Raw genomic sequence first — 27,544 nt, 5'->3', positions numbered from 1 at the left:
ACCCCTCTCCCGGTCCCAGAAACATGGCCTCATTGCCCCCTTCACTGACAATCACAATTACCGATGCCTCGGAGCCTAAGGATGGGCTCGACAACATGGTTTCAACCTTGGGATCCACTACAACAGGAACAGGTCCAGACTGGCTCGGGTTAACACGGGCCATTGCCGGAGGTCGGTCATTTGAACATGAAGAAGACTCGGCCGCGGCTCTTGAACGTTTGATTCAAAGCAGTGCGACTCCCGACATTCAAAAAGCCTTTTCACAACACCTGTGTGCCACATTCCTACCAGGATATGACTTTATTAGTCGCCTGATTCAACTTCTCATAGTGATATGCCAAATCTTGGAAAAGGATGCCGAAGTCTCCATTTCGTTCCTCGATGACCAGCTCGTCCAACAAGGCGTGTTCTCGTCGAACGCGAATGATTCGGCGAACCATCTGACTAACCGGAAATCTCGCCATGCCACTGTCTTCATATGTATCGGGTGGATCACAAATCTCTATCATCCAGCTGCTGCTCCTAGACTGTTTAACAGCGACGGTTCCTTCATCATCGACACCGAACAGGCAACGTGTTTCGACGGTCCCATTGTCAATCCTGAGCTCATTAGCCGGCCTCTTCCAGAGATGCTTCACAACTTGGGCGACCTACTGCCCCCGATTTCCAGGCGGGTTCGAGAAGACGGTGCCGCCCAAGGGTTTGCAGACACAGCAGTCTCCGCCAAGCTACATGTCGCCAGCCTCAACATCTCAACACTTTGTCGCTTGGGTAAGATAAAGGTTGAGTGGACACAATGCATCAGCAGCCATCTTGACTTCGACCCTGCACGCCTCGACCCTGACACAGCACATATCGTTCCGGTGCTAAAGCTGTTCCGTTATCCCAGCCTCTGCTATCATCACGCGCCGGAGTCATCGATTTTACACAAGTAAGCATTTGACTCTTATTAATGATTGCCCTCTCCTTGTTAGGTAGTGTGCGCTTTCTGAACAGCACGCCTGCTTTGCCTTTGACACACTGAGACTCGATAACAAAACCGGAGGTCTCATTGGATTTAAGAATGAAACGGACTAACCCTTTTGCCACGTCAGACTTCTCCAGCGGTGGTACTACGAACAAGCCTCCCTGCGATGGTTCAATGTCAAGGCTTTGATGCAGGAGATCCTCATGTCCTACAGGCTGCTCGTCCTATTCGACTCGAGAGCTCGAAACGTTTACCGGGATGTACTGCGCCCCAGATTACAAGGTGATCTGTTTGACGGGGAGCTTGATTCCCTGTGCCTAGGAAACCGGCGTCGACTCTACCATGAATATCTGCACTACCTTGCGATTGGAAGCACGACAGGAATTGGGACCTGTGACTCACCGCCGGTTCGCGAGACTTTTTTCGTTCCGTCGGATTTTGCAATCCTTGCGCCTCGCCTCGTCCAGCTCGAACGCTACATTGACAGTATCCAACCAAACCGTGTGTCGTCTCTCTGGAAGGACAGACGTGACCCGCTGCGTTGGTACACCTTTTGGGCAGTGAGTATACTCGGCGGCATTGGGGTCATATTGGGTCTGGCGCAGCTAGCTCTGTCAGCTGCGCAGGTGCATTACGCAAAAGAGGCAATTCGTGTACCGCCTTGCTGTTAGCTAGGGTACCTAGACGAGGAAAGCTCGTTTGCTGTGTTGGTTGGTGGCCCAAAGATAACGTGGGTAAAGGCTATGTTTTGAATCTACCTGAGGGATCTGGTATTTTCAGATGACGGGATGAAGCACATTTCAGGGGCCGGGTTGCTCTTGGGATGAAAACGCAATACATTTTCCAATGCCCCCTGACTATAACTTGCGGCTTTTGACCTTGTGTGACTCGTTCAGCTCCCGGTGAGGTTTGTTCACTCCCGCGATTCTGTGTTAAACAGGACAATTAAGCGCATCTCTACGCTCTCTCTATTTGGGCCCACACCATCCCACTTTGGATTCCAGAACGCTGCGTGAAACGTTTGACCTAAGAAAGAAAATGTTAAGGGCACGTCGAATAATTGGAATAAGATCGTGCAGCAAGGATGATCGGCCTCACCTTGAAAGCTGTCCACAACAGTTGGGGAAGAGTCCCATGTCTGAAACAAACTGAGCTCGTCACAGCTCTGGCCAGATACCCACTGCCATTCCTGGTCTGAATTAGTCTTGAGAAAGATGCCCTCTCCGCCGGTACTGCCGTCGATCCTATCGTAGGGCACGCAATCCTGGGGCTGGATACTGCTTGGCTTGCAGTATGCAAGGGGGCAGTCATGAACGGCCGGGACTAATGGACGCCAACAACTAAAATTCCAAGGAGGGACAATGTTAAAATCCAAATGATCAAGGAACCTTGGTGAATCAGGAGGCTATGGAACTCACTTCACAATTTTAGCTTTCCACTGCTTCTTCAAAACCATGGAGAGCTCCTCTTCTGAAAGGTATGCTTTCAGAGTCATCCAGCCGCCTCTAGGAGACAGATCTGAGGGATAAGAATCGAGTCAACAGTGATCACGAATACCCATGCCAACGGGGCTAACATTTATTTTAGAGAAGAGCCACCTGCAAGCTGAGCTCTCGTACCTGCGTGAGCTATGTAAGCCGGAGGAGTGTGATCATTTCTTGTACGATTGTCTCTCTCAAACACATCAATCGAATCGCCTGGTGAAGCCTTCCGGAACTGCAACAGGGTGGCTCGTATGTCAGCACAGAATAATACGTCTTTTATCGCAAGACGAGTGTGTCTGGGCGCGGTTCTATCCCTCTAGATATACTCACTCGCCAGTCAATGCAAATTGCCTTGTCTGCCCCCAGGTAGTCCTTGACCAAGGCTGTTACCTCCGACAGGTATGCAAGAAGGTCTTCTGGCGCGCTCTCTTGTCCCACCACAGAGCGCAAATTAGGGTAGAGGAAGCGATGATGAAGGATGAAGAATCCGTCTTCCTTGAGGGAAAGGCTGCCTACATCCGACCTCCGGTCCCGGATAACCGTCTGGTATCGAGAGAAGGTACAATTGGTTGGGGGAAAGTCGGTATCGCCAGGAAGCAGTAACAGGTAAGGCTTTTCGCTGAGAAAGATAGGATTGTCGTCGATGAAGGACATGGCAGCCATTACTGCTCCGTTGGGTATTGTTTCCCCTTTGTTGGAAGCCATAATGTGAACTGGGCTTTGGATTCGTTTTGAGGGGTTTATGTAGACAGGAGGTGCGATTTGGCTCTGGAGCGGGGGAGCTCAAACGGGTTGACCACATCACATGTACACCATACCATGCCTCGCCGTCAGATTGGCTGCAAGCTAGTCGAGGTGTCCCACATATAATAAAGAAGGGACCTCGCCAGCACATAAAGTCCATGTTATTAATGAGACCCAAATAAACGTCTTCTGAGAATCTTATCGTGTAAGAGTCTTGCATCATACTTCCAGCAGTATCCGTAAATATAACAGCGGTCTCAGCTTGATGAAACACATCACAGGTTTAGGTACGGTTTGTCAACGTATTAGAGACCAGTCTCATCCTTTCTTGGTCTCACGTCTAATTCAAGAGGCGTTGTTGGCTTTATGTAGCTCCCACCTCCGCTAGCATTGAGTGGTTCATGAAAGATGGAAAACCAGAAGGGGAACGTCTGTGTTATGTAGACTGAGATTCACAAGAATATAAATACAGGTGCCCTGTCACCTGGCTATTTCAGTTTGCGAACCCTCAGGCAGCTCGACTTACCACAATATTCCGAGTCATACAACCACTTCACACTTTTACCAACATACGGCAACTCCAGCCCTTCCCACAGTATGTGCCCCCAACGTTCCAGACACCCCATTCCCTTCGTCTACCCAAACAACACTCCCAAACATCGGAGCTAGAGACCTCCTTTCAAGTATTAACCCTTACATTCTTACCAGTCCAGAAATGTCCGACTTCCGCCCTGGTACCCCGGTCATCAAGAAGGACCCTCCCGTGGCCGACAATGATACCACAACCTCCCCCAGTCCCAAGAGCGTTGTGCAAGACGCGGATGGCAAGAAAGGCTCGAAGTAAAAAATGGGTATCTTCCAGTGAGTGAGCTTTGGGGAGGTAAGTTTGACTCGGCGATGGATTGAAGAGAACGAAGAGATTCGAGGGAAGTAGTAGTTCGTAGTCTTCGAAGCTGAGTAGAATAAATACCAACTTTGCAAATCTTTCAGTGAACTCCCAACATAATCATCAAGATGTTTGCCGAGTTATACTTCACTTACCATGGTCACTATGTTGGAGAAGCCAACAATAAGTTATACTTCTGTTCCGTAATTATACCGACTTCTCTCCTGCCCTTGGATAGACGGGAACAGGACCCGTTTGTGGCAGGTGATTGGAGTTCAGGGAAGACCTAAATTAAGGTACATATTGATCAACTTCTTTGAGGTCGAAGTTGATTTCAAGTGCTGGCTGAGCTCTTCCCCCACCCCATCGCGAAAGATAGGACTGATGTGAGGAGTCATCTCGTGCTTGAAAGGTCTAAGCCACTTGAAAGGATAAGGTCGGTCATCAACAAACCGATAACCAACTGTTCAGGTCCTGAGGCTTTAGGCAGGGTCCTCGGTACCTCAGGTATCTGATATTCAAGAAGGAACAATGGTAATAAACAAAGAAGCAAACCTCGGCATGTTCCGCGAAGTGACACGTCTAGATTGGACGAGATATAGGTGCCTAAGGTCGACCTTCCATCTACTTGGTTCCTTCACTCTTCTGCCTTTCGCCCGCCTGCGTTCTCAACCATAAACCTTCCTCACCCATTTTGTCACCCACCCATTTTTCATCCACTCTTCAACCACAGCCTCACCCACCTTCACAACAACAACTTTGTCCACACCACAACTCACACCAAAACACCCTCACAACTTCAAACCTTGAAGTACGCTCGAGTCAGTAGGTATTCCCAGTTCCGTTTTACTTACTCTCTTCACTTTGCGGAACGTGTTGCTTCACGTTCCAGTCGCGGGTCGTCGAGGGTCGTCGCGGGTCGTCGCGGATCGCGTTTTTCCACGTCGCGGATAACGTTTCTGCAAAGCTAATTTTTATTTTTATTTTTTCTCCATCCGGAACCCGACCAGCCACTAATACACAAGCTAGAAATGTCCTCTCCTTCTGGCGACGACGACGAGTTCAAGCACTCGTTTATCAAGGTGCCTACTCCTGAACCGCCCGAGAGGGGCGAGCCGTGGAGTGCGGACGATTGGGGCATCAAGAAGAACGACACCAAGAACGACACCAAGAACGATGACCTGAAGAGCGAAAAGGACGACACCAAGGTCGATGACATGAAGGTCGAGAAGGACGAGAAACATGACGAGAAGCACGACGAGACCAAGGAGGACAAGAACAAGGAGGATGGCAATGGAGACCGGAACTGGAGCGTGACGTTCAGTGTTACACTCAGTGTCAAGGCTTCTAAGAAGGAGAACGAGAAGCAGGATGAGGAGTCGAAGTGAGGCCTTCGCGACACACGGATCATCTTGCAACAGGGAGAGGGGACTTTGAGATCGGGATGGAAGACAGGTTCTAGGAATGGCAGCAGAGATTTCGAGAATTCCAGAGTGGTTGGACAATCGACATACGACAAGCTAGGAAGCTGAATCCAATACTCTTGCTCTGGCATTCCTTCACACCATTGCCGACGTGATAAAAGGTGAAGAGGTTGTGAACCAGTGAACATCGTCCATTCAACGTTTCGGACAATTCATAAACAAACGTAGGGTCACCCATCATACAACCAGATCTCCACGGTCGGTTGTATTGATGTCATCAACAACCGCCCCTCGGACTTACATTGTATCGACATGGTTCGAAACCGACTGTCAAACAATCGTCTCTTCAGGGTCAGTTCTTTGTAATTATCAACCATGCCTCACGAGGAACGGCCGCTTCTTCTATTAACATAGAGGTGAACCATCCAGAACTGGCACCACAATGCCATTGACCCACGGTTTCATCCACCTCCAAGCAGCATGCACAGATGCTCCAAGATGCAGCCATCCACCACCACCCTTTACGAAGCAAACAATGCCACACCCGGGCCAAGATGACCAGCCCCAGCTATAACCACAAAGCAATTCCAACGCACTCAAACAATAGCGGTGGGAATCAGAAACCCCGGTGAGCAAACGCAAGCAACATCAACAACCACCGCGCATGAAAGAGAGCGTCAGCGCCGCCTCATGCTCCTCCCGCAGCTGCTCGTCGGGGCACCACGACGTCGAGGCTGACTCAGGATCCGGGTCTAACTCTTGCTTGACTCCCTGTAGTATTGCCCGACCCGGCTCAACGGACAGGTGCTGTTTCATTCCGGGGGGTTCTGTTGGAACATCGGCCACAGCCGCCACCCTTATCTCATCCTTTGTCTGCGGCAGAGGCGCTGACGAGGGCCCATGGGAAACTTGAGCATACCCATGGTGATTATCCTGAGGCGGCTGAGGTGCTGGGGGTTGCTCATTGTTGGCCGTTGCCGCTTGACGTTTTGCTCTCGGCTTCCGTTTTGCCTTCTGTTTTGCGGGCGGCTCAGCTGGTGGGTTTGCCACCTGTATACAGCCTGAGCGCGGCTGTTGGTCTTCGTGCACCTGCCCATTCAGAATCGGTTGTTGGTGAAATGGATTGCTATCCTGACCATGGCTCGGTTGCCACGGTTGCTCAGGATGCGAAGGACGATGCTCTACGGTGCTCCAGGTCCGGTTCCCGAACCCATGATCAGGCTGTCCCATTTGCCATGGCAACGGCCTCCATGGAGGGCGCGATCCATCGCCGTGTTCCGGCCTCCGATGATCATGTTCCCACAGTACGCGGTGTTGTGTGTTGTGAAAGCCTTGCGAGGGCGGACCACCAAGCCAACCAACCAGCGGGTCGGTGTAGAAGAAAGGGTTCGACGACCTGAATGTAACTGGGCTGCCCACATTGGAAGAGATACTCGGGCAAGGACCAGGCGAGTCAACCTTTGGCTCAAGTGGTTCTGGCTTATTCCGAGGCCGGTGTTGGGCTTGGTCGGAGGTTTGGCTTGGCTGTGTACTGTTCTCAGGACGCGGCAATTGAAGCGGTGGCAGGAGCTGTGATGATGCCGCAGCCGCTGACTTGGGAGACGACGGCCGTGATAGCAGCGTTTCCTGGTGAACTTGAGCAATAAGACGATCTGTTTCGCGGAACCCCGCGTCGATCATATTCATTGCGGAGGGACGCATGGAAGGGTCATTGCGGATCGGCGCGATTTTGGGGATGGCATGTTCCGGTGGTGGTTCACGGCGCTGTGTACCACGAGGCGTTGTGGGAGTAGGGGGTGGAAGCCGTCGTGACTCTGGAATGGGCGGCGAAGGCTGGAAAGTCGAGCCTATGAAGGGCAAAGACGCTCGGTGAGCTGCCCGGTGGTTTGGAGGTGCAGAATCTCGGAGAGACTGATCCTGAACAGGCGAGGTTGGGATCGTGATCCGAGTTTCCACTCCTCCGATGATGCGCCATGCAACCATCTGTTTCCGCTTACGGGTCTTAACGGTAGCGGTGATAGACTGGCTGGGGTCAATAACCGGTCCAGCTTGCCCAGGGTGAGCGCTGGGCACAGGTGAGGGCTTAATGTCTGGGTGTGTTTCGACTCCCGGCTGAGACTGCCGCTCAGGATTGGGCTCTTCAACCTCCAGCGCTGCCGGTGCTGACTTTCGTGTTTTCCCTCCCCTTCGCTTGCGTTGAGACTCGGCTGCTCCTTCGGGTTGCGCTGGCCCATCCCCAGTGATGCGGTGAAGGTTCTCTAAGATACTCCACACAAGGTATGCGCCGTTTTGTTTGTGGTCCCGGATTGACGCGGGACGCTTCGCGTCTGGGTTCAGTTTCCGTTCTCTGGGCGGCTTTGGCGGCCTTCTTGGAGGAGCCTTCGTTGGGGTGAGCCGTAGGGGCAGGACCTTTTCCTCGGTTGCCTGTGTTGTTTCATCCACGTCCTGAGAAGGGGAATCGTTCTCCTCTTGCTTCACAGCCATAGACCCGTCACTTTCCCTTGGTTTCTTGGGTGCCTTCTCGGCGTCTTTCCTCTTTCCTGTCTCGCCACCGCTTTGACGACGAGATAACTTGGCTGTCTTTGGCTTGTCCTCTTCGGGTAATGTAGTTCCAGGTGGAAGCCAAAGATGAGGCTTCCTTGCCTGGAGATCGTCGACCCAGGCGTCACAATCCCATTGAACCCAATAGTCAATCACGTCGGACCAGACGCTTTCCGGGGGCTTGGTGAAGTTCACGAAAACTACCTTGCCACCACGATCATGAACCGCCTTTGCAAATTCCTTGACTAGCACCTTCAGACCGTGGACACGCAAGCTGGTACCCAAGATCAACAGCATGTCAGGACCCAGAGACAAGTCATGTTGGACAAGAGTGCTGATCAAATGGGCTTGAGGGTGCTCTTCACCATAGAGCACGATGTCTGGTCTCAATTTCCCAACTCCCAGAGCACGCTTGCCTTTTTCTTGCCGGGCAGCTGTGGCACCGGCGCAGTGCGGACAAGTCGGCTGGCGGCCGGCCATGGTCTCAGTCATCCGGTCCTCTTCGTCCCAAGACGCAGTTCGGGCGCAAACAAAGCAGCGAAGCTCGGCCAGCGAACCATGCAAAAAAACACACTCGACACCGCGGTTAGGAGCGGAAGGGGCAGCTTGCTTCGAGGGTCCTGGCTGTGAGGCGGCGTCTTCAGTACTGGGCTCTTGTTCCTGGGCAGGTTGAGCGGGAGTGTCTGTTGTGTTTGTGGGGGTTTCGCCAGTTGGCTCGGACACAGGCTGCTCTGGGCCCTGCTTGACGGCTTCTGCCTCGTCATCTTGTTGTTGTTGAGACGATGTCTGACTGGCTTCTGGGGGATCTTCGCCGTTCTTAGCGGCAGCACTTTTCCGGCCAGCTCTCATGGAAAATCTGTATCGGCTGCCCGTGCCGAGCGACAGAGAAGTGCTGAGCCCGACTCGCTCCTCCAGTTGGTCGATGTTTTGGGTATAGCATCTGACCAGCTTTCTGCTATCACGCAAGACGCTGACAAAACGGTGGCTCCGAGTAGGCTCGGCGCTACGAACCTTCTCACGAAGGGTCGAGACAAAAGTGTAAAACACGGATGTCTTGATCGGACATGACCAGATCTGGGCGTCAAAGAGGTCGCGTCCCTTCATGATTGGAAGAGTGGCGCGCGAGGAAGCGGATGATGTTTGCGATGAGACATTGGGAGTCGTGACCGAAGATGACTCTTCGCTGTCTGAATGGGATGCGTCGGAACTTGGCGTGGACTCTGACTCCTCATAAGGGTCAAAGTTGATAGGAGGGGGAGAAGATAGGGGCGATGAACTCCCTGGAGGAACATCGAGCAGATGTGGCTTGCGTAATGGATGTGGGGTTGAAGAGACGGGAGGAGGACTGGAAGGTAGCGGAGCGGCGTTGTTGACCGTTTGCGCATCTAAGGACACCTGTACCGACGTTTGTTGCTGGTCTGCAGGAGTCCTCGACGGATCAGTTGGAGCATCTGGCAACTGCGGCTCAGTCTCGTAGTTATCGAGTGCCCTTTGAGAGCCCACAGGGTCGGTCGCATCACTCGTTGTTGTCGCAGTCTCCTTGGGATTGGCGACGGATGTCTCTTTAGTGTGGGAGTCCTCCAGCTTCGCTGGGGTGTCGGACGACGTCGTCCCAGCACTTCGCAATCCAGGGAAGAGAACATTAGGCACACGCGAAGCCGTTTTGTTTGCCGCATCGGGTCCGTCGCCATTTCTTCGCCTCCGTTTTGCGGGTCGCGGGTCGAAGGGTTCCTCAGCTTGATCTGGGCCGGTTCCAGCAGTGGCAGCCTGTTGTTGCGCCGCGTCGTATTGGGCCTGGATTAAGGAGTAGAGACCATTTTCAGATCGAAAGTCCTGAGTGTGTTGTTAGCATCCTTTGTCCTCTGTCGTATCTCTCTTGCTTTGCTGGAACGTACTGGGATGCCCGAGTTTGTGCTGATGCCGGCGCCCGTCACGACAACAACCTTACGCGACTTCCACAGAGAATTGGCAATCTCCTGTAGCAAGTCTTCGCACTCCGGGCGAACGTGTGTTGTGGGCATGGCTCAGCCACTGCCTCGAAGGAGGCAGCGTGGGCGCAACAAACGGGCGGACAAGGACGTGAATTACACCAATGTGCTTGGGACCAGTCGCGTAATTCTGCGGTTACTCTGACTTGGCTCTTGACAAGGTGAGGTCAATTCAATTCCGCAGTGTCGAATCTTCGAGCAGCCGGTGTCTGACGGGTTGGCCGAGACAGGTCTTGAAGCCGCGACGCGTTCTACGGCTCTGATGCCAGCGGGGTATGGGAATCCGTATGGCGCGCTAGAAATGCAAAAATCGATGCGCGGTCGGTATGAGGAACCGGTGGAGGAGCGGACGCGATAAATGGGACATGAGGGTGGTTGAGAGTTGGGGTGACAGAGCACAATGCGTCGGCGGTTTGAGGCTCGGAAAGAAGAGGCCGGGGAAGCATCCGCAAGGTTGTTGTGGATGAGATGGCATCAGCATCCCATTGTTGCGCTCCGGGAGTGACGCGCTGGGCGTTGAAGTGGAGCCAGGACCCGTTGGCAAAGGCTTCGGCTGATCGAGTGATCCCTGCAAGACATGTGCCAAGACCGGGGCTCGGCCCCACTTTGCGCAAGCCCGTTGGCGGGATCCATGCGTTCAACACAACGCGTGCGCCAGACGACAGTTACTCGACTACGTGTAGCATGATGGTCGGAAATCACTTCGAAGGTGAGATTTGAAATCTCTGAGGAGAATTGCCAGTCCTTCTCGACTTCATTGCGATTACGGCTTGCGAGGCATGTCCTTTGAGACAGCCCTGGAAAAAGACCTGGCGGTCGCCAAGCCGGAAGACCCACTCCGCCCGGCCCCACAGATCCACACCTGCCGGGTAGGTCCTACATGGGATGGATCTGGCACCAGACATCGCGCAAAAGAACACAAGCTTCGGGCAGTGTAAGCTTGAAACTCAAAGACGCTGGTGAGCAGCAGCTACTCTGTATTTGCTCTGCTTCTCATCATCCACATGCCGGCTCGTCCCCCGCTCTTCCACAGATCCCGCCATCGAGGATCACTGCCTCGTTGTCGTCGCGGTCATCCTGCACGCGTCTCCAGCGCGTCGCCTTCCTGTCCTTCCGCCCTTCCAGCTCCGCCCCCTTCCCCTTGACATCATACACCGGCCGTATCAACCCTCCAAGCAGCGGGTTTCGGCTGAACGCTCCACCACTTCCTCCCTCGGGCGCGGGCAGCGCCACCCCTCCCTCATCCAAGTCGCTCTCTTTCTCGTCCTCTTGCTGAAGACTCGGCGGTCTCTCAACCCTCGTAATCTTCCGCAGCACCTTCTTCCCTGTCAAGTCGATGCTCACAACCTGCTGTCGCTTCTCATACTCAGGCTTTGCATTCCACTCCATCTCCCTCAGCAACTTCTGCTGTCTCTTGAGCGCGAGAGCCCGTTCTTCTGGCGTGGCCCACCTGCCCCCGGGATCTGTTGCCGTAGGATCGAAATCAGCAGCCTCATCACGGACAGTCGTGCGCTTGGCGTTCTGGGCCTGAAATGCGAGCAGCTTGTCGCGATGCTGCAGCGCCATAGCCTCCGCAACGGTCAGGTCGTCGCGCCCGTCGTCTTGGTCCCAGCGGTTGCGGGGTTTGGCCTTTCCGTGTGCCTCTCTGTCCCGTGCCATCTTCTCGCGGCCGCGCTCAGCACGCAGTTCGCGGATCATGTCACGGATTTCCGCTGGGGTAAGGAGTGGAGATCCACAGAACGTACACGGGCCGAGGCCTTCTTTGATGCAAATCACCTTGCCGCAGCGCAGACAGTTTGGAGCGGCTTCAAGAAGAGGGTGCCGGGAGGCGACGCAATTGCAGCGGCGAGCGGCGAGGGCCTCGGGGCTGGTAGAGTTGGAAGCGTCGGTCGGGTTTGTCGTGATTTCTAAGGCGCGGATTGCTGCGTCTAGATCACTGAGGGCCGTGGAAGACCCGTGCATAGGCGTTCCGCCAGTGATGGACACCTTGGCTGCCGGCGAAGCATTGCGTGTCGAGGAAGGACCTGGAGTGCTAGTGCGCGAGACTGGGTTCGACTTTGGTTTGGGTTTCGGGACACCGAGATCAGATACCAGCATGCCCTGAGCCGACGGGGGCAGTTTGGATGAAGATTGCTTTGGCGGCGGGGGAGTTGCCGACTTGGATGGGGGGTTGCTATTGGACGGGGTGGCCGAGCTCGACTTTGCCGGCATATAATCTTCAAGCTGCTCCTTTTTGTACACTGTGGTACCCTGTGTCGGCTCAAAAGCAGCTACTGGGCGTGGCGGAGGGGTATGAAGATTGGCTTTCTTCTTCTTGGGCCCTCGCCGGGGCTTGGGGACACCGTCCATGTCAGAGTTCTGCGCCGAGCTTGGGGCGGTGGGTGGAGCGGACGCTGGAGCTGATGCCGAGGCGTAACTTGTGCTCGATGTCGTGGTGGTCTTCGCCGGCTTTGGATCAGCGCGACGAGCGTTGAAGGTGGAAATAAAGTCAACAACCTGGGGCGAGTCGCCGAGCATGTTGAGAAAGTGCTCGGCCGCCTCGGCCTTGGACAATGTGGCCGCATAGTCCAGGACCTGCTGCAGCCCGTCGTCGGGCAGCGGCAGGAGCTGAAACAGTTGCTCTTTGGACATCTCTGCGGCGAAGTTGAGGGAGTGGCAATGAAAAACGTCGACGCCGGTGTTCGACTTGGTTGATGTGATGAAGGTGAGAAGTTGAAAGTGGAGCCTCAGCGTTTGTGTGAAGTGGCTGGAACGGAGCCGGGATGCGTCATCCGGCAAGCATGCGTGGGTCCCGGAAGCTCGACGCCATCGGCCCCACATTACTCAATGCAGTAACTCCAGCGTCCGTTTGACCCGACCGTTGGACGTCTTGGGACCCTTCTTCGGGGTCTCCAATGTCAAGGCTCGAGTCTATGATATGTTTGCAAAAGGACTGTCCTTTTAAATCCTGGATTGAAGTGCCCGCCCCCTTTATATTGGCTCCCCAGGTGAGCCCAACACCGACGTCTGACAAGTTTGACTCTGTTTGGTCCAAAGTCCCCAACTGTCACACAATCACAATATGGAACAAGGAGACAAACACGAAGGCAGGACCTATCTGGTTCTGGTTAAAATCTTCTTATTCTTGCCAAATGGATCCTCTGGTAGAGAAAACAAGTGTTTTGTTGTTGAAATAATCTTCAACCATTGGCGGAGTTATTGGATTTGGCAGACAGCTGGGTGTCATGATGGTCATCTCAGAGGTATTTTGACGACGTTGTCATGTACACCAGGCTTAGAGGGCTTAATAGTTGGTGACACACAATCCCAAGGGACTTTGTGGCCACAAACAGAAACACTTTAAAAGAGAAGCCAATATCTCTGCAGTGCACCCGCATGAAAACTTCTTCACTGACCCTCGATACCTCGCTTGCCATATTAATATTCCAACGACAAACCTCTCAGATTCGGCCTTTGAACAGCCGAAGTACACGCCACGATGACAATGTCAACAATGAAACAAATCATCTTCACTGCGTTTTCGATCCTTGTCCTTGCAGCATGGGCATCACCGATATCCCAACGCCCATCTCAGGGAACCAAGCCCGTGGCGGCTAACTACAAGAACATGGTCTATTTCACCAACTGGTATGTACCCGAAAAAGTGTCCACGGGGGAATACCTGACAGCTGCAGGGACATCTATGACCGCAACTATCAGCCCACCGACCTTCCAGCCCACAAAATAACGCACGTCCTCTATGGATTCGCAAAAGTGACACCAGACGGAGACGTTATCCTCTCTGATCCCTATGCCGACATCGAGAAGCATTTTCCTGAAGATGGTGCGTCTTTTGTTGGAAATCCAGACACTTTATCAACACCGCAAACTTGAGGTACTAACCCTCCCGTTTGATTTCAGCCTGGACTGAAGATGGCTACAACGTTTACGGCTGTGCGAAGCAGCTCTTTCAGCTCAAGCAACGCAACCGCAATGTCAAAACCCTCCTCTCCATCGGCGGCTGGAACTTCAGAGACGTCTTTCCCGCCGCCGCATCCACCGAGTCTAATCGCGCGCAATTCGCCTCTTCCGCCGTACGACTCCTCGCCGACCTCGGATTTGATGGCATCGACATCGACTGGGAATTCCCTAGCGAAGCTGAGAAAGCGAACAACCTTTTGCTTCTATTACAGGCAGTGCGCGCAGAGCTGGACGCCTACTCTTCCCGAGTCCATCCAGAAAATCCTTACCATCATCTGCTCTCCGTTGGGGGTTCTGCTGGATCTAACAATTACAACAAACTGCCGCTCGCCGAGGTCGCGGACACCGTTGACTTCATCAACCTCATGGGCTATGACTTTGCGGGCTCTTGGTCCAATGTCACTGGGCATCAAGCAAATCTGTTCCCCTCCACCGCCTATCCCCTCGCCACGCCACTCAGCATCTCTGCCGCAGTGACGGGGTATCTTTCCGCGGGCGTGCCAGCATCAAAGATCATTCTGGGCATGCCGGTCTACGGCAGGGCGTTTAGCAGCACCGACGGTCCTGGCAAGCCATACCATGGCGTGGGCCCAGGTCATTGGGCTGAAGGATTGTGGGACTACAAGGACCTTCCGCAGCCTGGAGCAACGGTCTTCTATGACGCGACGATCATGGCGACGTACAGCTATGATGACAACTCGAAGGAATTCATCACTTACGACACGCCCAGCATCGTTCGCGCCAAAGTTGAGTGGATAAAGAAGCAAGGTCTGGGGGGCAGCTTCTTTTATGAGGCATCAGGGGATCAGACGGGTAATGCGAGTTTGGTCGGCACAGCGTTTGAGGAACTAGGGAGTCTCGAGGTGAGTGACAACTGCCTGGAGTATCCTGAGAGCAGGTACGACAATATAAGGAAGGGCCCGCTTGCAGTGAGGAGATAGCATGGATGCCGGGGGCGACTGCCCATCTTGCGGCTGCGGTTCTCTGAAGGGGAGGTCTCCAGGCTGTTAGGGCGGTCATGGGAGTGGTGAAGCAGGAACAACCATTGCATCTGGCGGAAGGCACATGGCGGGATCTCCAGAAGTAAGGTACCATCTGTTAGTGCAGGCCGGATTTTTTCCATGCAAAATTGACCCTGGATACTAGCGTCTTTAACAGAAAGTTCATGGAGGTGACATGTCCAACGAAGCATATCGTTGGCAACCTCGAGCAGTTGCCGTCTAAGCCAGGTCGTGAGCACCCACCCTGAGCTTACCAGAGAGCAAGGCAAGAGCAGAGCAGGGCCAACGATGGTGACCATGTGTCAAGAGAGGGACCCCCGAAGGTACTCGCGGCAGTCCCTCGACTCCCATGATCATGCCTCACCTTCACATCCTCACTCACAACACCCTCTCCCCCTGTCTCCATATCTCCATCCCTGGGCCACCCTACTCCTGCAATGTCCAGACTAGACTCCACAACTGGATGTGCCTTTGCCAACAACATTAGCTGCCTCAATCTTCCGTCCTTCCCTACTTAAATATGTTCCACCCATCCATTGGCCTCTCTCTCTCCTTAACCCATCTAGCGCACCATGTCGCCAGACATCCGCTGTCACGCAGCTGCGCGCACATTGGACCACTGTCTTACCACCCGACCCTGAACAAACTGTACCGTTGCCCTGCTGAAGACACATCATCTGGTCCCAGGCATACCTACCAGGTGTGGTTGATCCCTTTGCTCATACAAGCACCATGATGACACCGGCATTCGAGTCATTGGCCTTGCAAGCTCCGGACATAAGTTTTGTTCACTCTTCTCCTGGCCGCGCCCAACAGACACCACCAACAAAGGGAGGCAACGTTGCCTCACTCACACCTCCCGGAGTGGTGGGCCTGGCTAAGAACGTCTTTCACGTGTGGCAAGGAACCGAACGCGTCAACAGGATAGCCGGGTAAGAGAACTGCCGCGCTGCGGGGGATGACATCCGCTGAGGTGGGGGGCTGCAACTATTTCTGGTTACCTACCACCAGCGGCTACCGATCCACCCTCCGCTGATAGTCATTGCAACGGCCGCGAGGCTCTGGACTTGGAGTCCTCGTCGAGAATACACGGAAGCAAGTACGGGACGATAACGATGGGAATTCACGGTGAGCCTGGCAGCGGGGTCTAACGCCATTGACGAGCCCATGGAAGGGCCAAGCGCGAGGACGGAGGCAGTGATGCAGGACCTGAGAGGAGATGATTCGGTGAAGCGCTTGTGGTTCCATAGCGTGGGTGACCACTTGCACCTTACTGGATCAAACTTGTCCTAATATATCAATGGGACGAAAAAGACTTGGTGGTCATGGTATTGTTCCGTGGATCGGACGCGAGCTCAATCCATTTGATATCCAGCCGCTTGCCCGCCAACCCAATTCTACAACATCCTGGTGACAGAGCCGCGGTACATTTAATGATGTGCGTGACTGGATGTCAACCCGAGAATCTGGATGCTCTGCACTTAGGACAGAGCAGACCGATACTCGGATGAACTGGGACATACTTGCATGAAGGCTGGCGTACGTCTCCAGCGTCACATCGGATTAGGGGATCCCACAATGTGCTACACCGATGCCTCGGACGGGAACCGGGTTGGGACTATTAAACCTTCGATCAGCCGTCGGGACTCCTCGAAAATTAGGCCTGCGATGAGGTTGGTCACCTGCACTGAGCCGGCCTATCTTCAACTTGCTAAGCAGACGAAGTTCTCAAAATTCCATCCTTGAAAAGCATCAAGATATTTAAAGAATGACAAGAATCATAAGCCTGGTGTTCTCGAGATTTCGATGATGTGAGGTTGTCCCGAGCGGCACAACAATCAGCCGAGTCACGCACCGCCACAAGCTGGATGCGTGCTGCGCCTTTAAAGACCCAGACCTGGATATCAGGGTATCTTTAGGGTCCCGATGGATCCAGAGGCCTAGCAAGCGCCTAGGTTGCACTCAGCTTCGTCCCACCGCCCACCATTTAAAGTTATGCTCGCAGCATAAGCACCGGCGCGTAGATATGTCAGCGGAGGTTTACCTGGTCCAGCTCCGAGCCATAAGCCCCAGCGCAAGGCTGACCGGACACGAAGCTGGCGTTCCAAGATGTTTGTAAGGGTGGGAGGTCTGCACGCAATATTAAGCTCGCAGCTTGACCTCCACGCTTGCCCCTGACTAATAACGACTGACCTCTCTGCCACTTGTCGCTTGGGAAGCTCGGTGAATGCCAGATTCATACCGAGTGCCGATGTAATTAATACAACAATCTGCCCTCCGAGGTGGACTAGCTGCCTTTGGGCCAGGACGCGTGAACCCAAGGGCCATCTCAAACAAACATCCTTTCCACTCTTCATTGCCCTAAACCTTCGGTGAGGGTTGAACACCCACTTTGTCGTTGCTCCCTATTATGACACCACGACTCGCAAGACCCTCCTCTCCGATTGATGCCTTGATGTCCTCCCAAACACCGCAAGCCACTTCTTGTCGCCGCGGCTCCTCACTCCCAAAGCCATGACGAACCCGGTGCCCTACGATTACGACGAGTCCGTCGACGCTGTGCTTCTGGCTGTTCAACGAACCGGCGCAGCCTTCGGGCTGACCACGATCGTTATCGTGGCGTTGGCCTATGCTCTAGTTCGACGACTACGTTCGGAAGTGGCCACTTTAGTCATGCTTATTTCGATATCCTACGCACTCGGCTCCATATCTCTGCTTGTGATGCATGGCGATATCCACCATGGAGACCTCAGTCTCTGGTACCAAGCACAGGGCTTTCTTTTTGACGTGTTGGTTTTTCCTTCTTGAGTTCGGTCGCGTACTTTATCAGTTTGCTAACACTCGCCTCCTAGATTTGGCTTATCAAGTGCTACATGGTCACTGATCTTCGCCATTCATACCTTGCTCATCTTCAGTCGCGGACCGAAGCAGAAATACCTTCGAAAATGGGGCTGGGTTTACGCGGGTCTCTCATATGGGCCAGCGTTTGGGATTGCCGTGGGGCATACACACTTTAAGAAGATGAAATATGCAGAGACGCGCAACAACCTTACACCGGAGGTGAGCTTTCTGATTCAGCCCGAAGGTTGGCCGGTGGACGACCATGCTGACCGTGACTGTCTAGCAACTAGAGCTGCTTTCGGACAAGGTTAAGGAGATTCCATTTCAGTTACTAACAGGCATTTGGGGATGCATTGTTGCGTCAATGATCGTTTATGCCGCCATTGGGATTCTAATCCTTCTGGAGCGGAGAGACAAACGGCGTCGGGAACAGGAGACACTTGATGCCGAGAAGAGGAACAAGGTATGTCCCTGTGGTTCATGGATCTCTATTCCCCCTTTCTCACCCAAGACTCAACCTTGACTGACATGCCCAGCACTCAATCCTCTCTCTAAACGGTTGGCCAGTCTCCCCCGGCGGCGTTAGCATGTTCCTCAAGTCGCAACGCGAAAGCGGCAGCACATTTATTACCGACAGCGAAGACGATAATATCACCAGTCCCAGCCGACCTCGACCCGTTAGCTACCCACCTCCCCGACTCTCTTCCACCTCCGCCCCGGAGCCGACTTGGTTGACGACCTTCGCCGAGCACCCGCGCGCCGCTCCGCCACCGCCCGAAGTCCTCCCGACAGAAGACCCCAAGCGGCGGGTCTACTTCCGCGTCGGCCTTTTGATCACGTTTTCGCTTGTCGTTTCGTGGTTTCCGGGGACGTCGAACTTGACGTGGCGGGCGTTAAATCCAGACCAGGATACCCCGATTTGCATTCTTATCTTGAACGCAGTACTTTTCAACTTCCACGGGGTGTGGATCGGTGTGATATTCTTTTTTGGAATCGGAGGTTGGAGGGACGTCAAAGATGTTTGGGTGAGCGGGCGGCTCAAGCCGAGGAACGTCATGAGATCGTTGCAGGAGAAGGGGAGCCGGAAGAGAAGGAGGGATAAAGGCAAGAGTGTGGAAACATGGGATGGAATGATGATGGAGTACGGGAGGACGGAGTTGGATGCTTCGCCGAGCTCTTACAGTCCTCATTATTATCAGTCTTTTCCTCCACGAACCCACAGCGGGAGGTACAGCCACAGGTACTCGCATATCACGGAACCAAAAGAGTTGGAAGCGACACAATCACCGAGCTCCCAGTCGGCTTATAGCTGGGATTTTGTAGATATCGGCTTGCCAAGGGGATTCAATAATACCGGAGTCTCGTGGCAGATGGGACAGGGATCGGTCATGCCTAGATCCCCGCCACCAGGATATATTTAAGAATATATGTACATGAAGCTGAAAGTTGATGACATGATGGTTGATTCAAAGAATCAAAACGGTCGATCACAGATCGAGATCGAAATAGAACGAAATGCGCCCGTGTCCTGGAATCTGCAGAGGGGGGCACTTCAGAGGCTTTTGATATTTTGCTTCAGACAACGTGAGCGTCTCTGCCCAGTGTTGCGTTGACTCTCCGTCCCTATCTTCTGAACAGGCTCAATCTTGGTTGTTGAAGCAGCTTGCGCGGGACGACAAGCACTGCACGTTGCAAACCCCGTTCAAGTTCACGTTTGTTGCGTAGCCGGAAACCAGACCGCTCGAGCTGCACCTGTCGAGCGTTTTCCACGCCGCAGGAATGACATACGCGTACTTCAGCCCCGATACCTTCTTGTACCACGCGATCTGGCAGATGCTCCCCTGCTTGTTTACCCAGTACAACGCCATACCGTCCGGGTGGATCGGTTGGTCCGGTGATCCCCTGATCTTGTCGATCAGCTCCTTGCAGGCCGAGTAGCTGGTCAGGTTGTACTCAGAGCAGTGGACGTCGTTGGTGCCGCAGGCCTGGGTGCTGGCCTGGACTCCGGCTTGAGCGGCGGCTTGCGCGGTTTTCCCTGACGGGGCGGCGTTCCATCCAGACTCTTTGCCTCCCCAGACTTGAAGCGTCCCGTCCTCATAAACAGTCTCGTCGAGTAAGACCAGCGTGGCATTCACCGCGGGTACGGCAGCCGCGTGGGCAATGCCGAAACCAGCGGCAACGAAAAGAAGCCCCTTGAGGTGCATCGTGCGCGAGGCGACTATAGGGGAACGTTAGCTACACTCATTCCCTAATACTAACTGGCCAAAGATTGTTGACTTACTGGAGGAACTCTCAGAGGTGGGCTGAAGTGGGAACCCGACTTATGTGGGTGACCTCGCTTTGGATGGAGGACAACGGGAGACAGGAGTCGACAGTATTATGTAGTCTACGGAGTACGTGCTACGTCAAGGCATGTCAACTCACCTTCCTTCAATGTCCACCTGCAGGGGTGAGGTTTTTTCGTTGCCGTTGAGCGAGAACTCGACACGGCCACGGCCCAACACCAACAGGCACCTCGGATGTAACCCGGTTGCATGGGAAAGACGTTAGGACTTTGCTCGCCCGACACAGTCCAAAGAGTTTTATTTTGCCCTTGGGAATGATCGGAGAAAAGAGGTTGTTTGGTGGGCCATTCTTGACGTTTGGGTCCGTTAGGTGGTATAGGACCGGGGTGTGAAACATAGCGCGAGAAGAACCACCTGGATGTCTTCCATGATCAGGGAACAGTTTCCACGTGCTTGAACCTGAATCTGATCGTTGCCAAGTTGTTGCAGTGTGGGACGGGAAATTAGATTTAATGGCAGCTTAGCCGATGGGTTGTTATCACAATCCTCCTGTTCATTTCACCCGCAGGACCGGGACCAACAACAAGTTCCTGCACCAACACAAGCGGAGCAAACACCCTTTCGAGCCGGGTCGAGAATCCTCGTTTGACAGATTCTCTCCCGTCATTGCTATCCCCACAGCGCAACGGGCCGATCAGGTGTGTTATCTCCCTACCAACTGAGTGAACCTGGAAGATCATCCTCGGCCCGTGAAGCGGGTGATCAGATCCGGGACGGTGGGCGGGACAAGAACGGAAGTTCTGTTGGTTCCTGCATTTATCACTCTGCAAACATCTTCAAAGTGCTCGGCGACATGAGGTAGGTTGCATTGCATGCCAGCATACGCAAGACACGCAGTCGTTACCAACTCCTCCGTGTATCATGGATGGTATCTGAGAGCGTCCAATGTGTGAAGTGATCCAGAGACTCGGCCCTGCTTTCATAGTACCTATCGTAGCAACTCGTGATAAAGACGCCCCTCGTACATCCTTTGCACGATGTCTATAGCAACCAATTCAACTCCCATCAATACCCCCTCTCCTTATCCACCCGATTCACAAATTCCCTCCCCTCTGCCAAACGAGACAGGTTCTCCAGCAGTATCCCCAACACTCTCTGCCCATACCGCGTCGATGCGCCAGACACATGAGGCGTGATGAGAACGTTTGGCGCCGACCACAGCGGGTGACCGTCCGGTAGCGGCTCGGGATCCGTAACATCCAGTGCGGCTCCACGGATCAACCCCTCCTTCAACGCCTCAATGAGGGCATCCGTGTCAATCACGGGACCGCGAGCGACGTTGGAAATAAAGGTCCGGCCCCTACGTTTCCCGTGCCCATTCTGCCCGCTCTGCTCTTTCGGAAACGATGCCTCGTACAACACCTGGAACTCCTCTTTCCCCAGCAAATGGCGCGTCTGGCCCGTCAACGGCGTCGCCACGACCAACAGGTCTAAGCCGGAAGCCAGGAACGCGTGGAGCTCCTCCCTTGAGCCTCCCGAGAACCAACGCGCGGGGAGGCTGCCGTCCGGATCTCCCAGTCCCGCCGGCGCCCATGCGTGATCGCGGCGAGATTCGGGAGTGGTGCGGGGGTGGAGCGTGTAGGCATGGACTTTCATGCCCATGGCGGTGGCGACGCGCGCCGTTTGACGTCCGATGCTGCCATAGCCGAGGATGCCGCTGATACGAGGTATAGAATGATCAGTCGCTGTCCTATTTTGAGTTTATGTGGGTTGACAATATGATGCCTGTGAAGGCAACTGGGCACTTACACAGTCTTGCCGACGGAGTCCTCGATACTGTTCATATCTCGTCGATCCCAGTGAGCTTGCTTTTGCAGGTCAAGGTACTCCGGGACTACCAGGCAGGTTAGCATCACTCACATCGAAACGACTCATTGATCAAACAATCACCTACTATGATGCTCAAAGGCCAGGTAGGTGCTGACGATCCATTCTGAGATCTGAGGCCTATGATGAGCAACGATGTCGTCAGCAAGCCCTTCTTCACCCCACTGTAGCCCACTCTCTCTTTTCCTGATCAACAACTTCCACTCCCCTTGTCTCTCTCGAGATCACTCACCCATGCACGCCATTAGCCGTACAAAACGCCACATCCGTGTCCTTAAACACTGGCTTGTCCAAGACATGATTTGCGCCGGCGCTCATGAGCTGCACATACTGCAGCTTGGGCGCCTGTCCGATCTCTGGTAGGGTGGCGAAGGTGACCAAGATGGTCACGTCTTCCCAGGTCTCGGATGGCAAGGAGACGGTCGTCTTTGCAGGCGGACTATAAGCAGTATGGACCTGAACGTCGACCTGCAGGTCGGGAAACCTGGACTTGAGTGCCTCGACAAACCCCTCAGGGGGATTCCATGGAGCCACGAGAAGGAGTTTATGGCCCTTCAGGGTTGGGTTAACAGCAGCCGTCTTGATCAGCATGATGGCGGGGTTGAGGTTCGGGTCTTTTGTGGGGGAGGAGTAGAATGACCAAGGGCCAAGATGATCTCTGCTGACCACCGAGTACGTCCTTAAGAAGCTTTGATAGGGCTTGAGGTTGTGCAACACGACAGGCAGAACTCTGTGTCCCCCTCCTAGCAGTCCCTTTGAACCCAGGCTTCCGGGACTGCCAGCGATGTTGCGGAGCTTATCTCCGGCCAAGGCCGTCCTTGGCGCTGTCCATGACCCCGCAAGCCCCGACGCCGGGACATCGACGCAATTCCAGCGCGGGCGCGTGCCATCTGCCGAGGCACCTTAGAACCCTCCAAGTGCAACGTCATGACGACAGACATATCTGCAAGGCTGGCCAGCTGTCACGGAAGTATGTCGCTGGTTGCCAGGAAGCCTGAGGAATGCTCTCATAAACGCTATCTGACTGACTGCAAGACCCTAAGTATCGCTCTTGATTTGCTTCTCCCATTCCAGACCCTTACAAACAAACCAACCACAAGTGGGATCGATCTCTCTAACCCCCCACACATTCAACATCTCGACATCGTCACTTGCGATGGCGAAACTCCAACCCCTACCTCATGTCGTATCTCACAAATCAATTGCATCCTGAGCTATGCTGGAGGCCAAATTGGCGATTAATACCGGGCACGCGAAAGTGTCCCCGTACCATCCCGGATTGGAAGCCATTTCGGATCGTACAGTGAGACCTTGCAGCCGCTGCCGCTTCTGTTCTCGATGGTGTGGTGGAACCTCGGGGGCGCATCCGGATGCTCGTCAGCGTTCTCAATGAACTCGTACCTCTGCAGCATGCGGATGGTGACATATGACGCCTTGATGCGTGCGAGTTGCTCTATCTTCACGTCAGCTTCTTTGATACCAACAAGAGATCCGATGCTTTGATGCTTACGACCAAGGCACTGTCGAGCACCTCCACCGAACGGAATGAACTCAAACCCAGGCTTGACCGCATTGTCCCCAAGCCACCTCTCAGGCCGAAACGCGTCGACGTCGTCTCCCCAGAGATCAGCCCTGTTGGCCATGGCATATGTGGGAATCAAGATTTGCGTCCCCTTTGGAACAAAGATCGGTTTTGACCCGTCAGGGCCACCACCCCGAGGAAGGACCGTGTCCTTGAGAGCGACGCGCTCGTTCAGAGGGACCACAGGCGCTTTTCGAAGCACCTCATTCATCACCGCCTGCATGTAGGGCAACGAGTCGCGAACCTTCCGGAACTCGAAATTCGCTGTTCTGTTGGGGTTGTAGGGGCCAAACTGCTCCAAGACTTCGTTGCGGAGCTTCTGATACACGTGAGGATGCCGGGCAAGGAAGTAAAACATCCACCCCAAAAGGGCTGCCGTTGTGTCTCTCCCGGCGGTGAGAACATTGAGAGTTTGACTGCGCAGCTCCTCGGGGTCTTGCGTGACCTTGGCGAGCTCATGGAGCAAGACAAACCGGTCGCGCTTGGATCGCTCTCCCTGTTGTTGCAGGCTGTCCAGGTACTCGTCACCAAGCTTGAGGCGAAGGTGGACAAAGTAGTTGGCGTATTTGTGAACAGCGGCGCAGTGCCTCTTGAATTTCCAATCTGGAAGCAGCCAGCGGTACTTCCAGAGAGCTCCACGCGTTTCAATCCAGGCCTTCCCGGCGTCCATGTGCATGCCGATGTTTTCGCGGTCGGGGGCGTCGTGACCCGGAAGCTCCGGGAGGTCAACGCGTTCCGAGGGATTCTGGGAATGCACTGAGTGGCCGTAGAGCATCTCCGTCATGACGTCCAGGGTCAAATTGTAGAACAAGGGCTGGAGGTCCAGGCGTTTCGTCCAACCCAGGCGGCTGATGTCTTCATGTGGTTGTCTATCGAGGGCAGCAAAGAGCTGTTGGACGTGCCGCTCCAGAAGCTCGAGGTCGTTGATCTGGTCGGCCGCAAACTGCGGCCTGACCAGTGCTCGAGAGTGCTTCCACTCATTGCCTCGTGACGTAAAGATGCCATGACCGACCAGTGGTGCCCAACTCGCTGTTCGGTGCTCGCTAATGTCAAAGTCGTTGGAGGTTGGAGCAAGGGCCGCCTTGACGTTGGCAGGATCCCGCGTCATGACCAAGATGTAGTCCAAGATGCACACAAAGACGGTATCAACATGGTTACCCACCTCCTCCTCAAACACCCAGCGGACGTACTGTGGTCCCCAGTCCCGGAGTGTTGCCGAGATGCTTGAAACTAGGCGACCTAGACCAAATGGGCCTTTGATTGTTAACGAGGCAGGCATGTCGCAGTCTTGACGAGCGCCATGCTCCTTTATTATGGCTAATTTTCGGGCCACATTTCGAAGGAAGAAGACCTGGCACACGAACAAGACCAGTATAAGAAGAATGCCGCGGACGAGAAGCTCAATGAGTAGATTCATGTTGGCGAGGCGAACGTGTCAGAGAGGCATGGAAAACCTTGGTCCTGAACGACAGTGGTTGTTCGAGATCCAAACCGGAGGAAAGGACGCCAAACCCCGGTTGGCAGAGGTTGAGGCAATACTGACAAAAATGTGCTGATAAAGATGAGAGAAGAGGGCGACTTGGATAGGCGGCGTTGTGTGGTTATAAAACTTGAAGACGGTTGTTTCTGGGAGTTGTGTCTGGAGGTGTGGTGTGGCCCCATGCGTTCCCACACCGCGCTTTACTTCGCTTGGGATCTGAAGGAATGAGCATCCAACCCCCGGGACACCGAAGGTCACGGATCTCTCCTTCGTGATTAACTTGGGTGAGAGCGTCTGAGCGAGCCAGTCGCGGTTGGTCAAAATAGCCAGTGACTGTGCTTTCTGTGACGAGGATGCTGAAGAGCCGGTGAGAGTCATGCGATGTAAGTCTGGAAAGATCACCCATCTCAGCGGTTGTCGTTGCATAATGGTAGTTGTGTTGTGTTGTGTTGATTCCGAGCTGCCCCCTGACAACAGCACACCTACCAATGGACGTCACATCTCGGCCTCGTACGGTGAGAGTGCAAAGTGCCTTCTCTCATTGTGTCATTATCCCATCCACTCGTGTGCCCCCCTTGCATCTCTTCACTACAATGATGCTCGCTGCAGGAAAGAGTTGACCTCGAGTTGATAGGCAACCCCAAAGTGCACCGGCCCTCCTCAAGGGCACTTCATCTCTCCCAGTCCGACTCTTATCCTGTCTCACCTTTTCTCCTCTTTGCAGCCCCAGTCATACGCTTCCCATCCTCTCGCTTCTGGACTGCTTTCTAACCTGACAACCATAATCACATGCTAAAAGGATATTATACATATTATTCACATATTCTTCATCCACGGCAAGACAGCGAACCCCATCGCCACGACCTGTCCCCTTGAAAGCCTCTCTCACTGAATCACTGAAGGAGCCTGACACACTCAATACGACCGAGTTCCTCACACTCCATATCCCATCTCAGCATCTTCACAATGACTTGCCTTTCCAAGCTTGCTCGCATTTTAGGCTCCGTTGCCTCGGTAGCCTCAGCCTTGCCACTCGGACAGCAGCCTCACCATGCCCAACATTCCAGTCCTGCTGAGCAACTTGCGGATCCCAGCTATGGCCCCGTCCCAGGCCAGTCACCTCTGTATTCCACTTACATGGGCATCGAGAGACCCTTCCCTGGCAACATCACGGGTCCCATCCTCCCCACCGAGGATGGCGAGCCAGACCCAGATGACCATGTCTGGCAGAACTTGCTCTCGGCCGAGTGGATCATCTTTGAGTTCTACCAATACGGTGTCGAGAAGTTCACCGCGGAGGATTTTGTCAAGATCGGGCTCCCAGCATCGACCCTTGATCGGCTAAAGGAGATTCGCAACAACGAAGCCGGACATCTTCGCATTTTTCAGAACCAGATCTCCAGCCGGTCTGTCAAGCCAGGGGCTTGCAAGTACCTCTTTCCCTTCCAAGACCCCGTCTCATACCTCGCCTACTTGACTGTCGTCGAAATATCCAGCATGGCGTTCTTGACCGGTCTGGTCCAAGACGTTGTGAGCGATCGGAGCAAGGGAGCCATTGCGGCCATCTCCCAAACGGAGGCTCGTCACGAGGTCTGGGCCCTGACCAACCTCTGGCGGGAGAGTCCCTTTGGTGGCCCATCAGATACCTCATTCCCTTACGCCAACCAGATCCTCTACAGCACGCGTGGCCGCATCGTCCCTGGGAGTTGCCCGTCCGAAAACCCTGAGTACCCGACCCCGCGCCAGATCCTCCCCGGCTTGTCGGCGCCTCCGGACACCCAGAGTCTGTCGCCCGGCGCCACCATCACGCTGACCTTCCCGGATCCCGACGGCATCCAGCCCGAGTTCGACCCCGACACTCAGTACTACGGCGTCTTCTTCCATGGCTTGCTCAACTACAGCGTGCCCATCGACACGTCGGGTTACCCGGAAAAGCCCGTCACAGTGACCATTCCTGAGGAGATCGAGCATACGGGCATCATTGTGGCGTTGGTGGCGGATGAGCCTGGTGCGCCCACCAAGGAGTCGGTGGTGGCAGGTCCGGCAATCATTCTCGAGCAACCGGCCAAGATTGGTGTAGCGCTGCTTCAGGGAGAGTCTAGAGGTTCTGAACAGTCAGGGGAGCCTGCTGAGTCGGCGAAGCGGGTGTTGTGAGATTCGTCTGGTTTGCAAGTGATTGGTTCGCAGGAGAGATTGACTGAGTCAAACGTGATGTTGGTTGGTCAAAGGATGAGATGTGTAACTTCCAGGTTGTAGTTATTGTTTGAGCAAAAAAGGGAAAAAGCGAGATTTGACTTGGCCTGTTTCACAGCTGAACTACTGACGTCGTGAGCGGGAGGCTGATCGGTTTGGATGCTGCAATATATGTGCTCGTAGTTTGAAGAACTGCCTCGTAGTTGCTTGGGTGCCCATTTCTAATAATAGAGCAACTGTTGGCTTTGATGTCTGTACTTAGGCGTGGTGTGTGTTATAAT

General features: G+C 54.1%; 9 protein-coding genes across 9 annotated transcripts; 4 read left to right on the top strand and 5 right to left on the bottom strand.

Annotated features, from left to right (window-relative positions):
- Nucleotides 1–23: 23 nt before the first annotated feature.
- VTJ04DRAFT_4223 (uncharacterized protein) lies at nucleotides 24–1,156 on the top strand (the record flags this gene model as incomplete). The annotated part of the gene is made up of 4 exons (XM_069362210.1): nucleotides 24–171; nucleotides 292–771; nucleotides 890–931; nucleotides 1,095–1,156. 4 exons carry the CDS (start codon nucleotides 24–26, stop codon nucleotides 1,154–1,156), a joined length of 732 nt encoding a protein of 243 aa, XP_069219179.1.
- A 724-nt stretch (nucleotides 1,157–1,880) lies between these two features.
- Nucleotides 1,881–3,156, bottom strand: VTJ04DRAFT_4222 (uncharacterized protein; the record flags this gene model as incomplete). The annotated part of the gene is made up of 5 exons (XM_069362209.1): nucleotides 1,881–1,993; nucleotides 2,066–2,307; nucleotides 2,386–2,485; nucleotides 2,587–2,683; nucleotides 2,782–3,156. The coding sequence occupies 5 exons, from the start codon at nucleotides 3,154–3,156 to the stop codon at nucleotides 1,881–1,883; spliced, it is 927 nt and encodes a 308-aa protein (XP_069219178.1).
- Nucleotides 3,157–5,112: 1,956 nt separating this feature from the next.
- On the top strand, nucleotides 5,113–5,469 carry VTJ04DRAFT_4221 (uncharacterized protein; the record flags this gene model as incomplete). The annotated part of the gene is made up of 1 exon (XM_069362208.1): nucleotides 5,113–5,469. The coding sequence occupies one exon, from the start codon at nucleotides 5,113–5,115 to the stop codon at nucleotides 5,467–5,469; it is 357 nt and encodes a 118-aa protein (XP_069219177.1).
- Nucleotides 5,470–6,153: 684 nt separating this feature from the next.
- Nucleotides 6,154–10,067, bottom strand: VTJ04DRAFT_4220 (uncharacterized protein; the record flags this gene model as incomplete). Its single annotated transcript, XM_069362207.1, has 2 exons — nucleotides 6,154–9,879; nucleotides 9,942–10,067. The coding sequence occupies 2 exons, from the start codon at nucleotides 10,065–10,067 to the stop codon at nucleotides 6,154–6,156; spliced, it is 3,852 nt and encodes a 1,283-aa protein (XP_069219176.1).
- Nucleotides 10,068–11,030: 963 nt separating this feature from the next.
- Nucleotides 11,031–12,665, bottom strand: VTJ04DRAFT_4219 (uncharacterized protein; the record flags this gene model as incomplete). Its single annotated transcript, XM_069362205.1, has 1 exon — nucleotides 11,031–12,665. One exon carries the CDS (start codon nucleotides 12,663–12,665, stop codon nucleotides 11,031–11,033), a length of 1,635 nt encoding a protein of 544 aa, XP_069219175.1.
- An 862-nt stretch (nucleotides 12,666–13,527) lies between these two features.
- Nucleotides 13,528–18,938, top strand: VTJ04DRAFT_4218 (uncharacterized protein; the record flags this gene model as incomplete). The annotated part of the gene is made up of 7 exons (XM_069362204.1): nucleotides 13,528–13,661; nucleotides 13,709–13,857; nucleotides 13,935–14,892; nucleotides 17,848–18,055; nucleotides 18,120–18,299; nucleotides 18,373–18,808; nucleotides 18,907–18,938. 7 exons carry the CDS (start codon nucleotides 13,528–13,530, stop codon nucleotides 18,936–18,938), a joined length of 2,097 nt encoding a protein of 698 aa, XP_069219174.1.
- Nucleotides 18,939–19,476: 538 nt separating this feature from the next.
- VTJ04DRAFT_4217 (uncharacterized protein) lies at nucleotides 19,477–20,040 on the bottom strand (the record flags this gene model as incomplete). Its single annotated transcript, XM_069362203.1, has 1 exon — nucleotides 19,477–20,040. One exon carries the CDS (start codon nucleotides 20,038–20,040, stop codon nucleotides 19,477–19,479), a length of 564 nt encoding a protein of 187 aa, XP_069219173.1.
- A 1,146-nt stretch (nucleotides 20,041–21,186) lies between these two features.
- VTJ04DRAFT_4216 (uncharacterized protein) lies at nucleotides 21,187–24,869 on the bottom strand (the record flags this gene model as incomplete). Its single annotated transcript, XM_069362202.1, has 6 exons — nucleotides 21,187–21,838; nucleotides 21,931–22,015; nucleotides 22,076–22,128; nucleotides 22,241–22,910; nucleotides 23,279–23,461; nucleotides 23,519–24,869. The coding sequence occupies 6 exons, from the start codon at nucleotides 24,867–24,869 to the stop codon at nucleotides 21,187–21,189; spliced, it is 2,994 nt and encodes a 997-aa protein (XP_069219172.1).
- Nucleotides 24,870–26,036: 1,167 nt separating this feature from the next.
- On the top strand, nucleotides 26,037–27,224 carry VTJ04DRAFT_4215 (uncharacterized protein; the record flags this gene model as incomplete). Its single annotated transcript, XM_069362201.1, has 1 exon — nucleotides 26,037–27,224. One exon carries the CDS (start codon nucleotides 26,037–26,039, stop codon nucleotides 27,222–27,224), a length of 1,188 nt encoding a protein of 395 aa, XP_069219171.1.
- Nucleotides 27,225–27,544: the final 320 nt, after the last annotated feature.

Source organism: Mycothermus thermophilus, assembly GCF_041956435.1.
Source record: "Mycothermus thermophilus strain CBS 625.91 unplaced genomic scaffold VTJ04scaffold_3, whole genome shotgun sequence".
Lineage (NCBI taxonomy): Eukaryota > Fungi > Ascomycota > Sordariomycetes > Sordariales > Chaetomiaceae > Mycothermus > Mycothermus thermophilus.
Note: the sequence above shows the minus strand (reverse complement) of the source record. Positions and strands in the feature narration are given on the sequence as shown.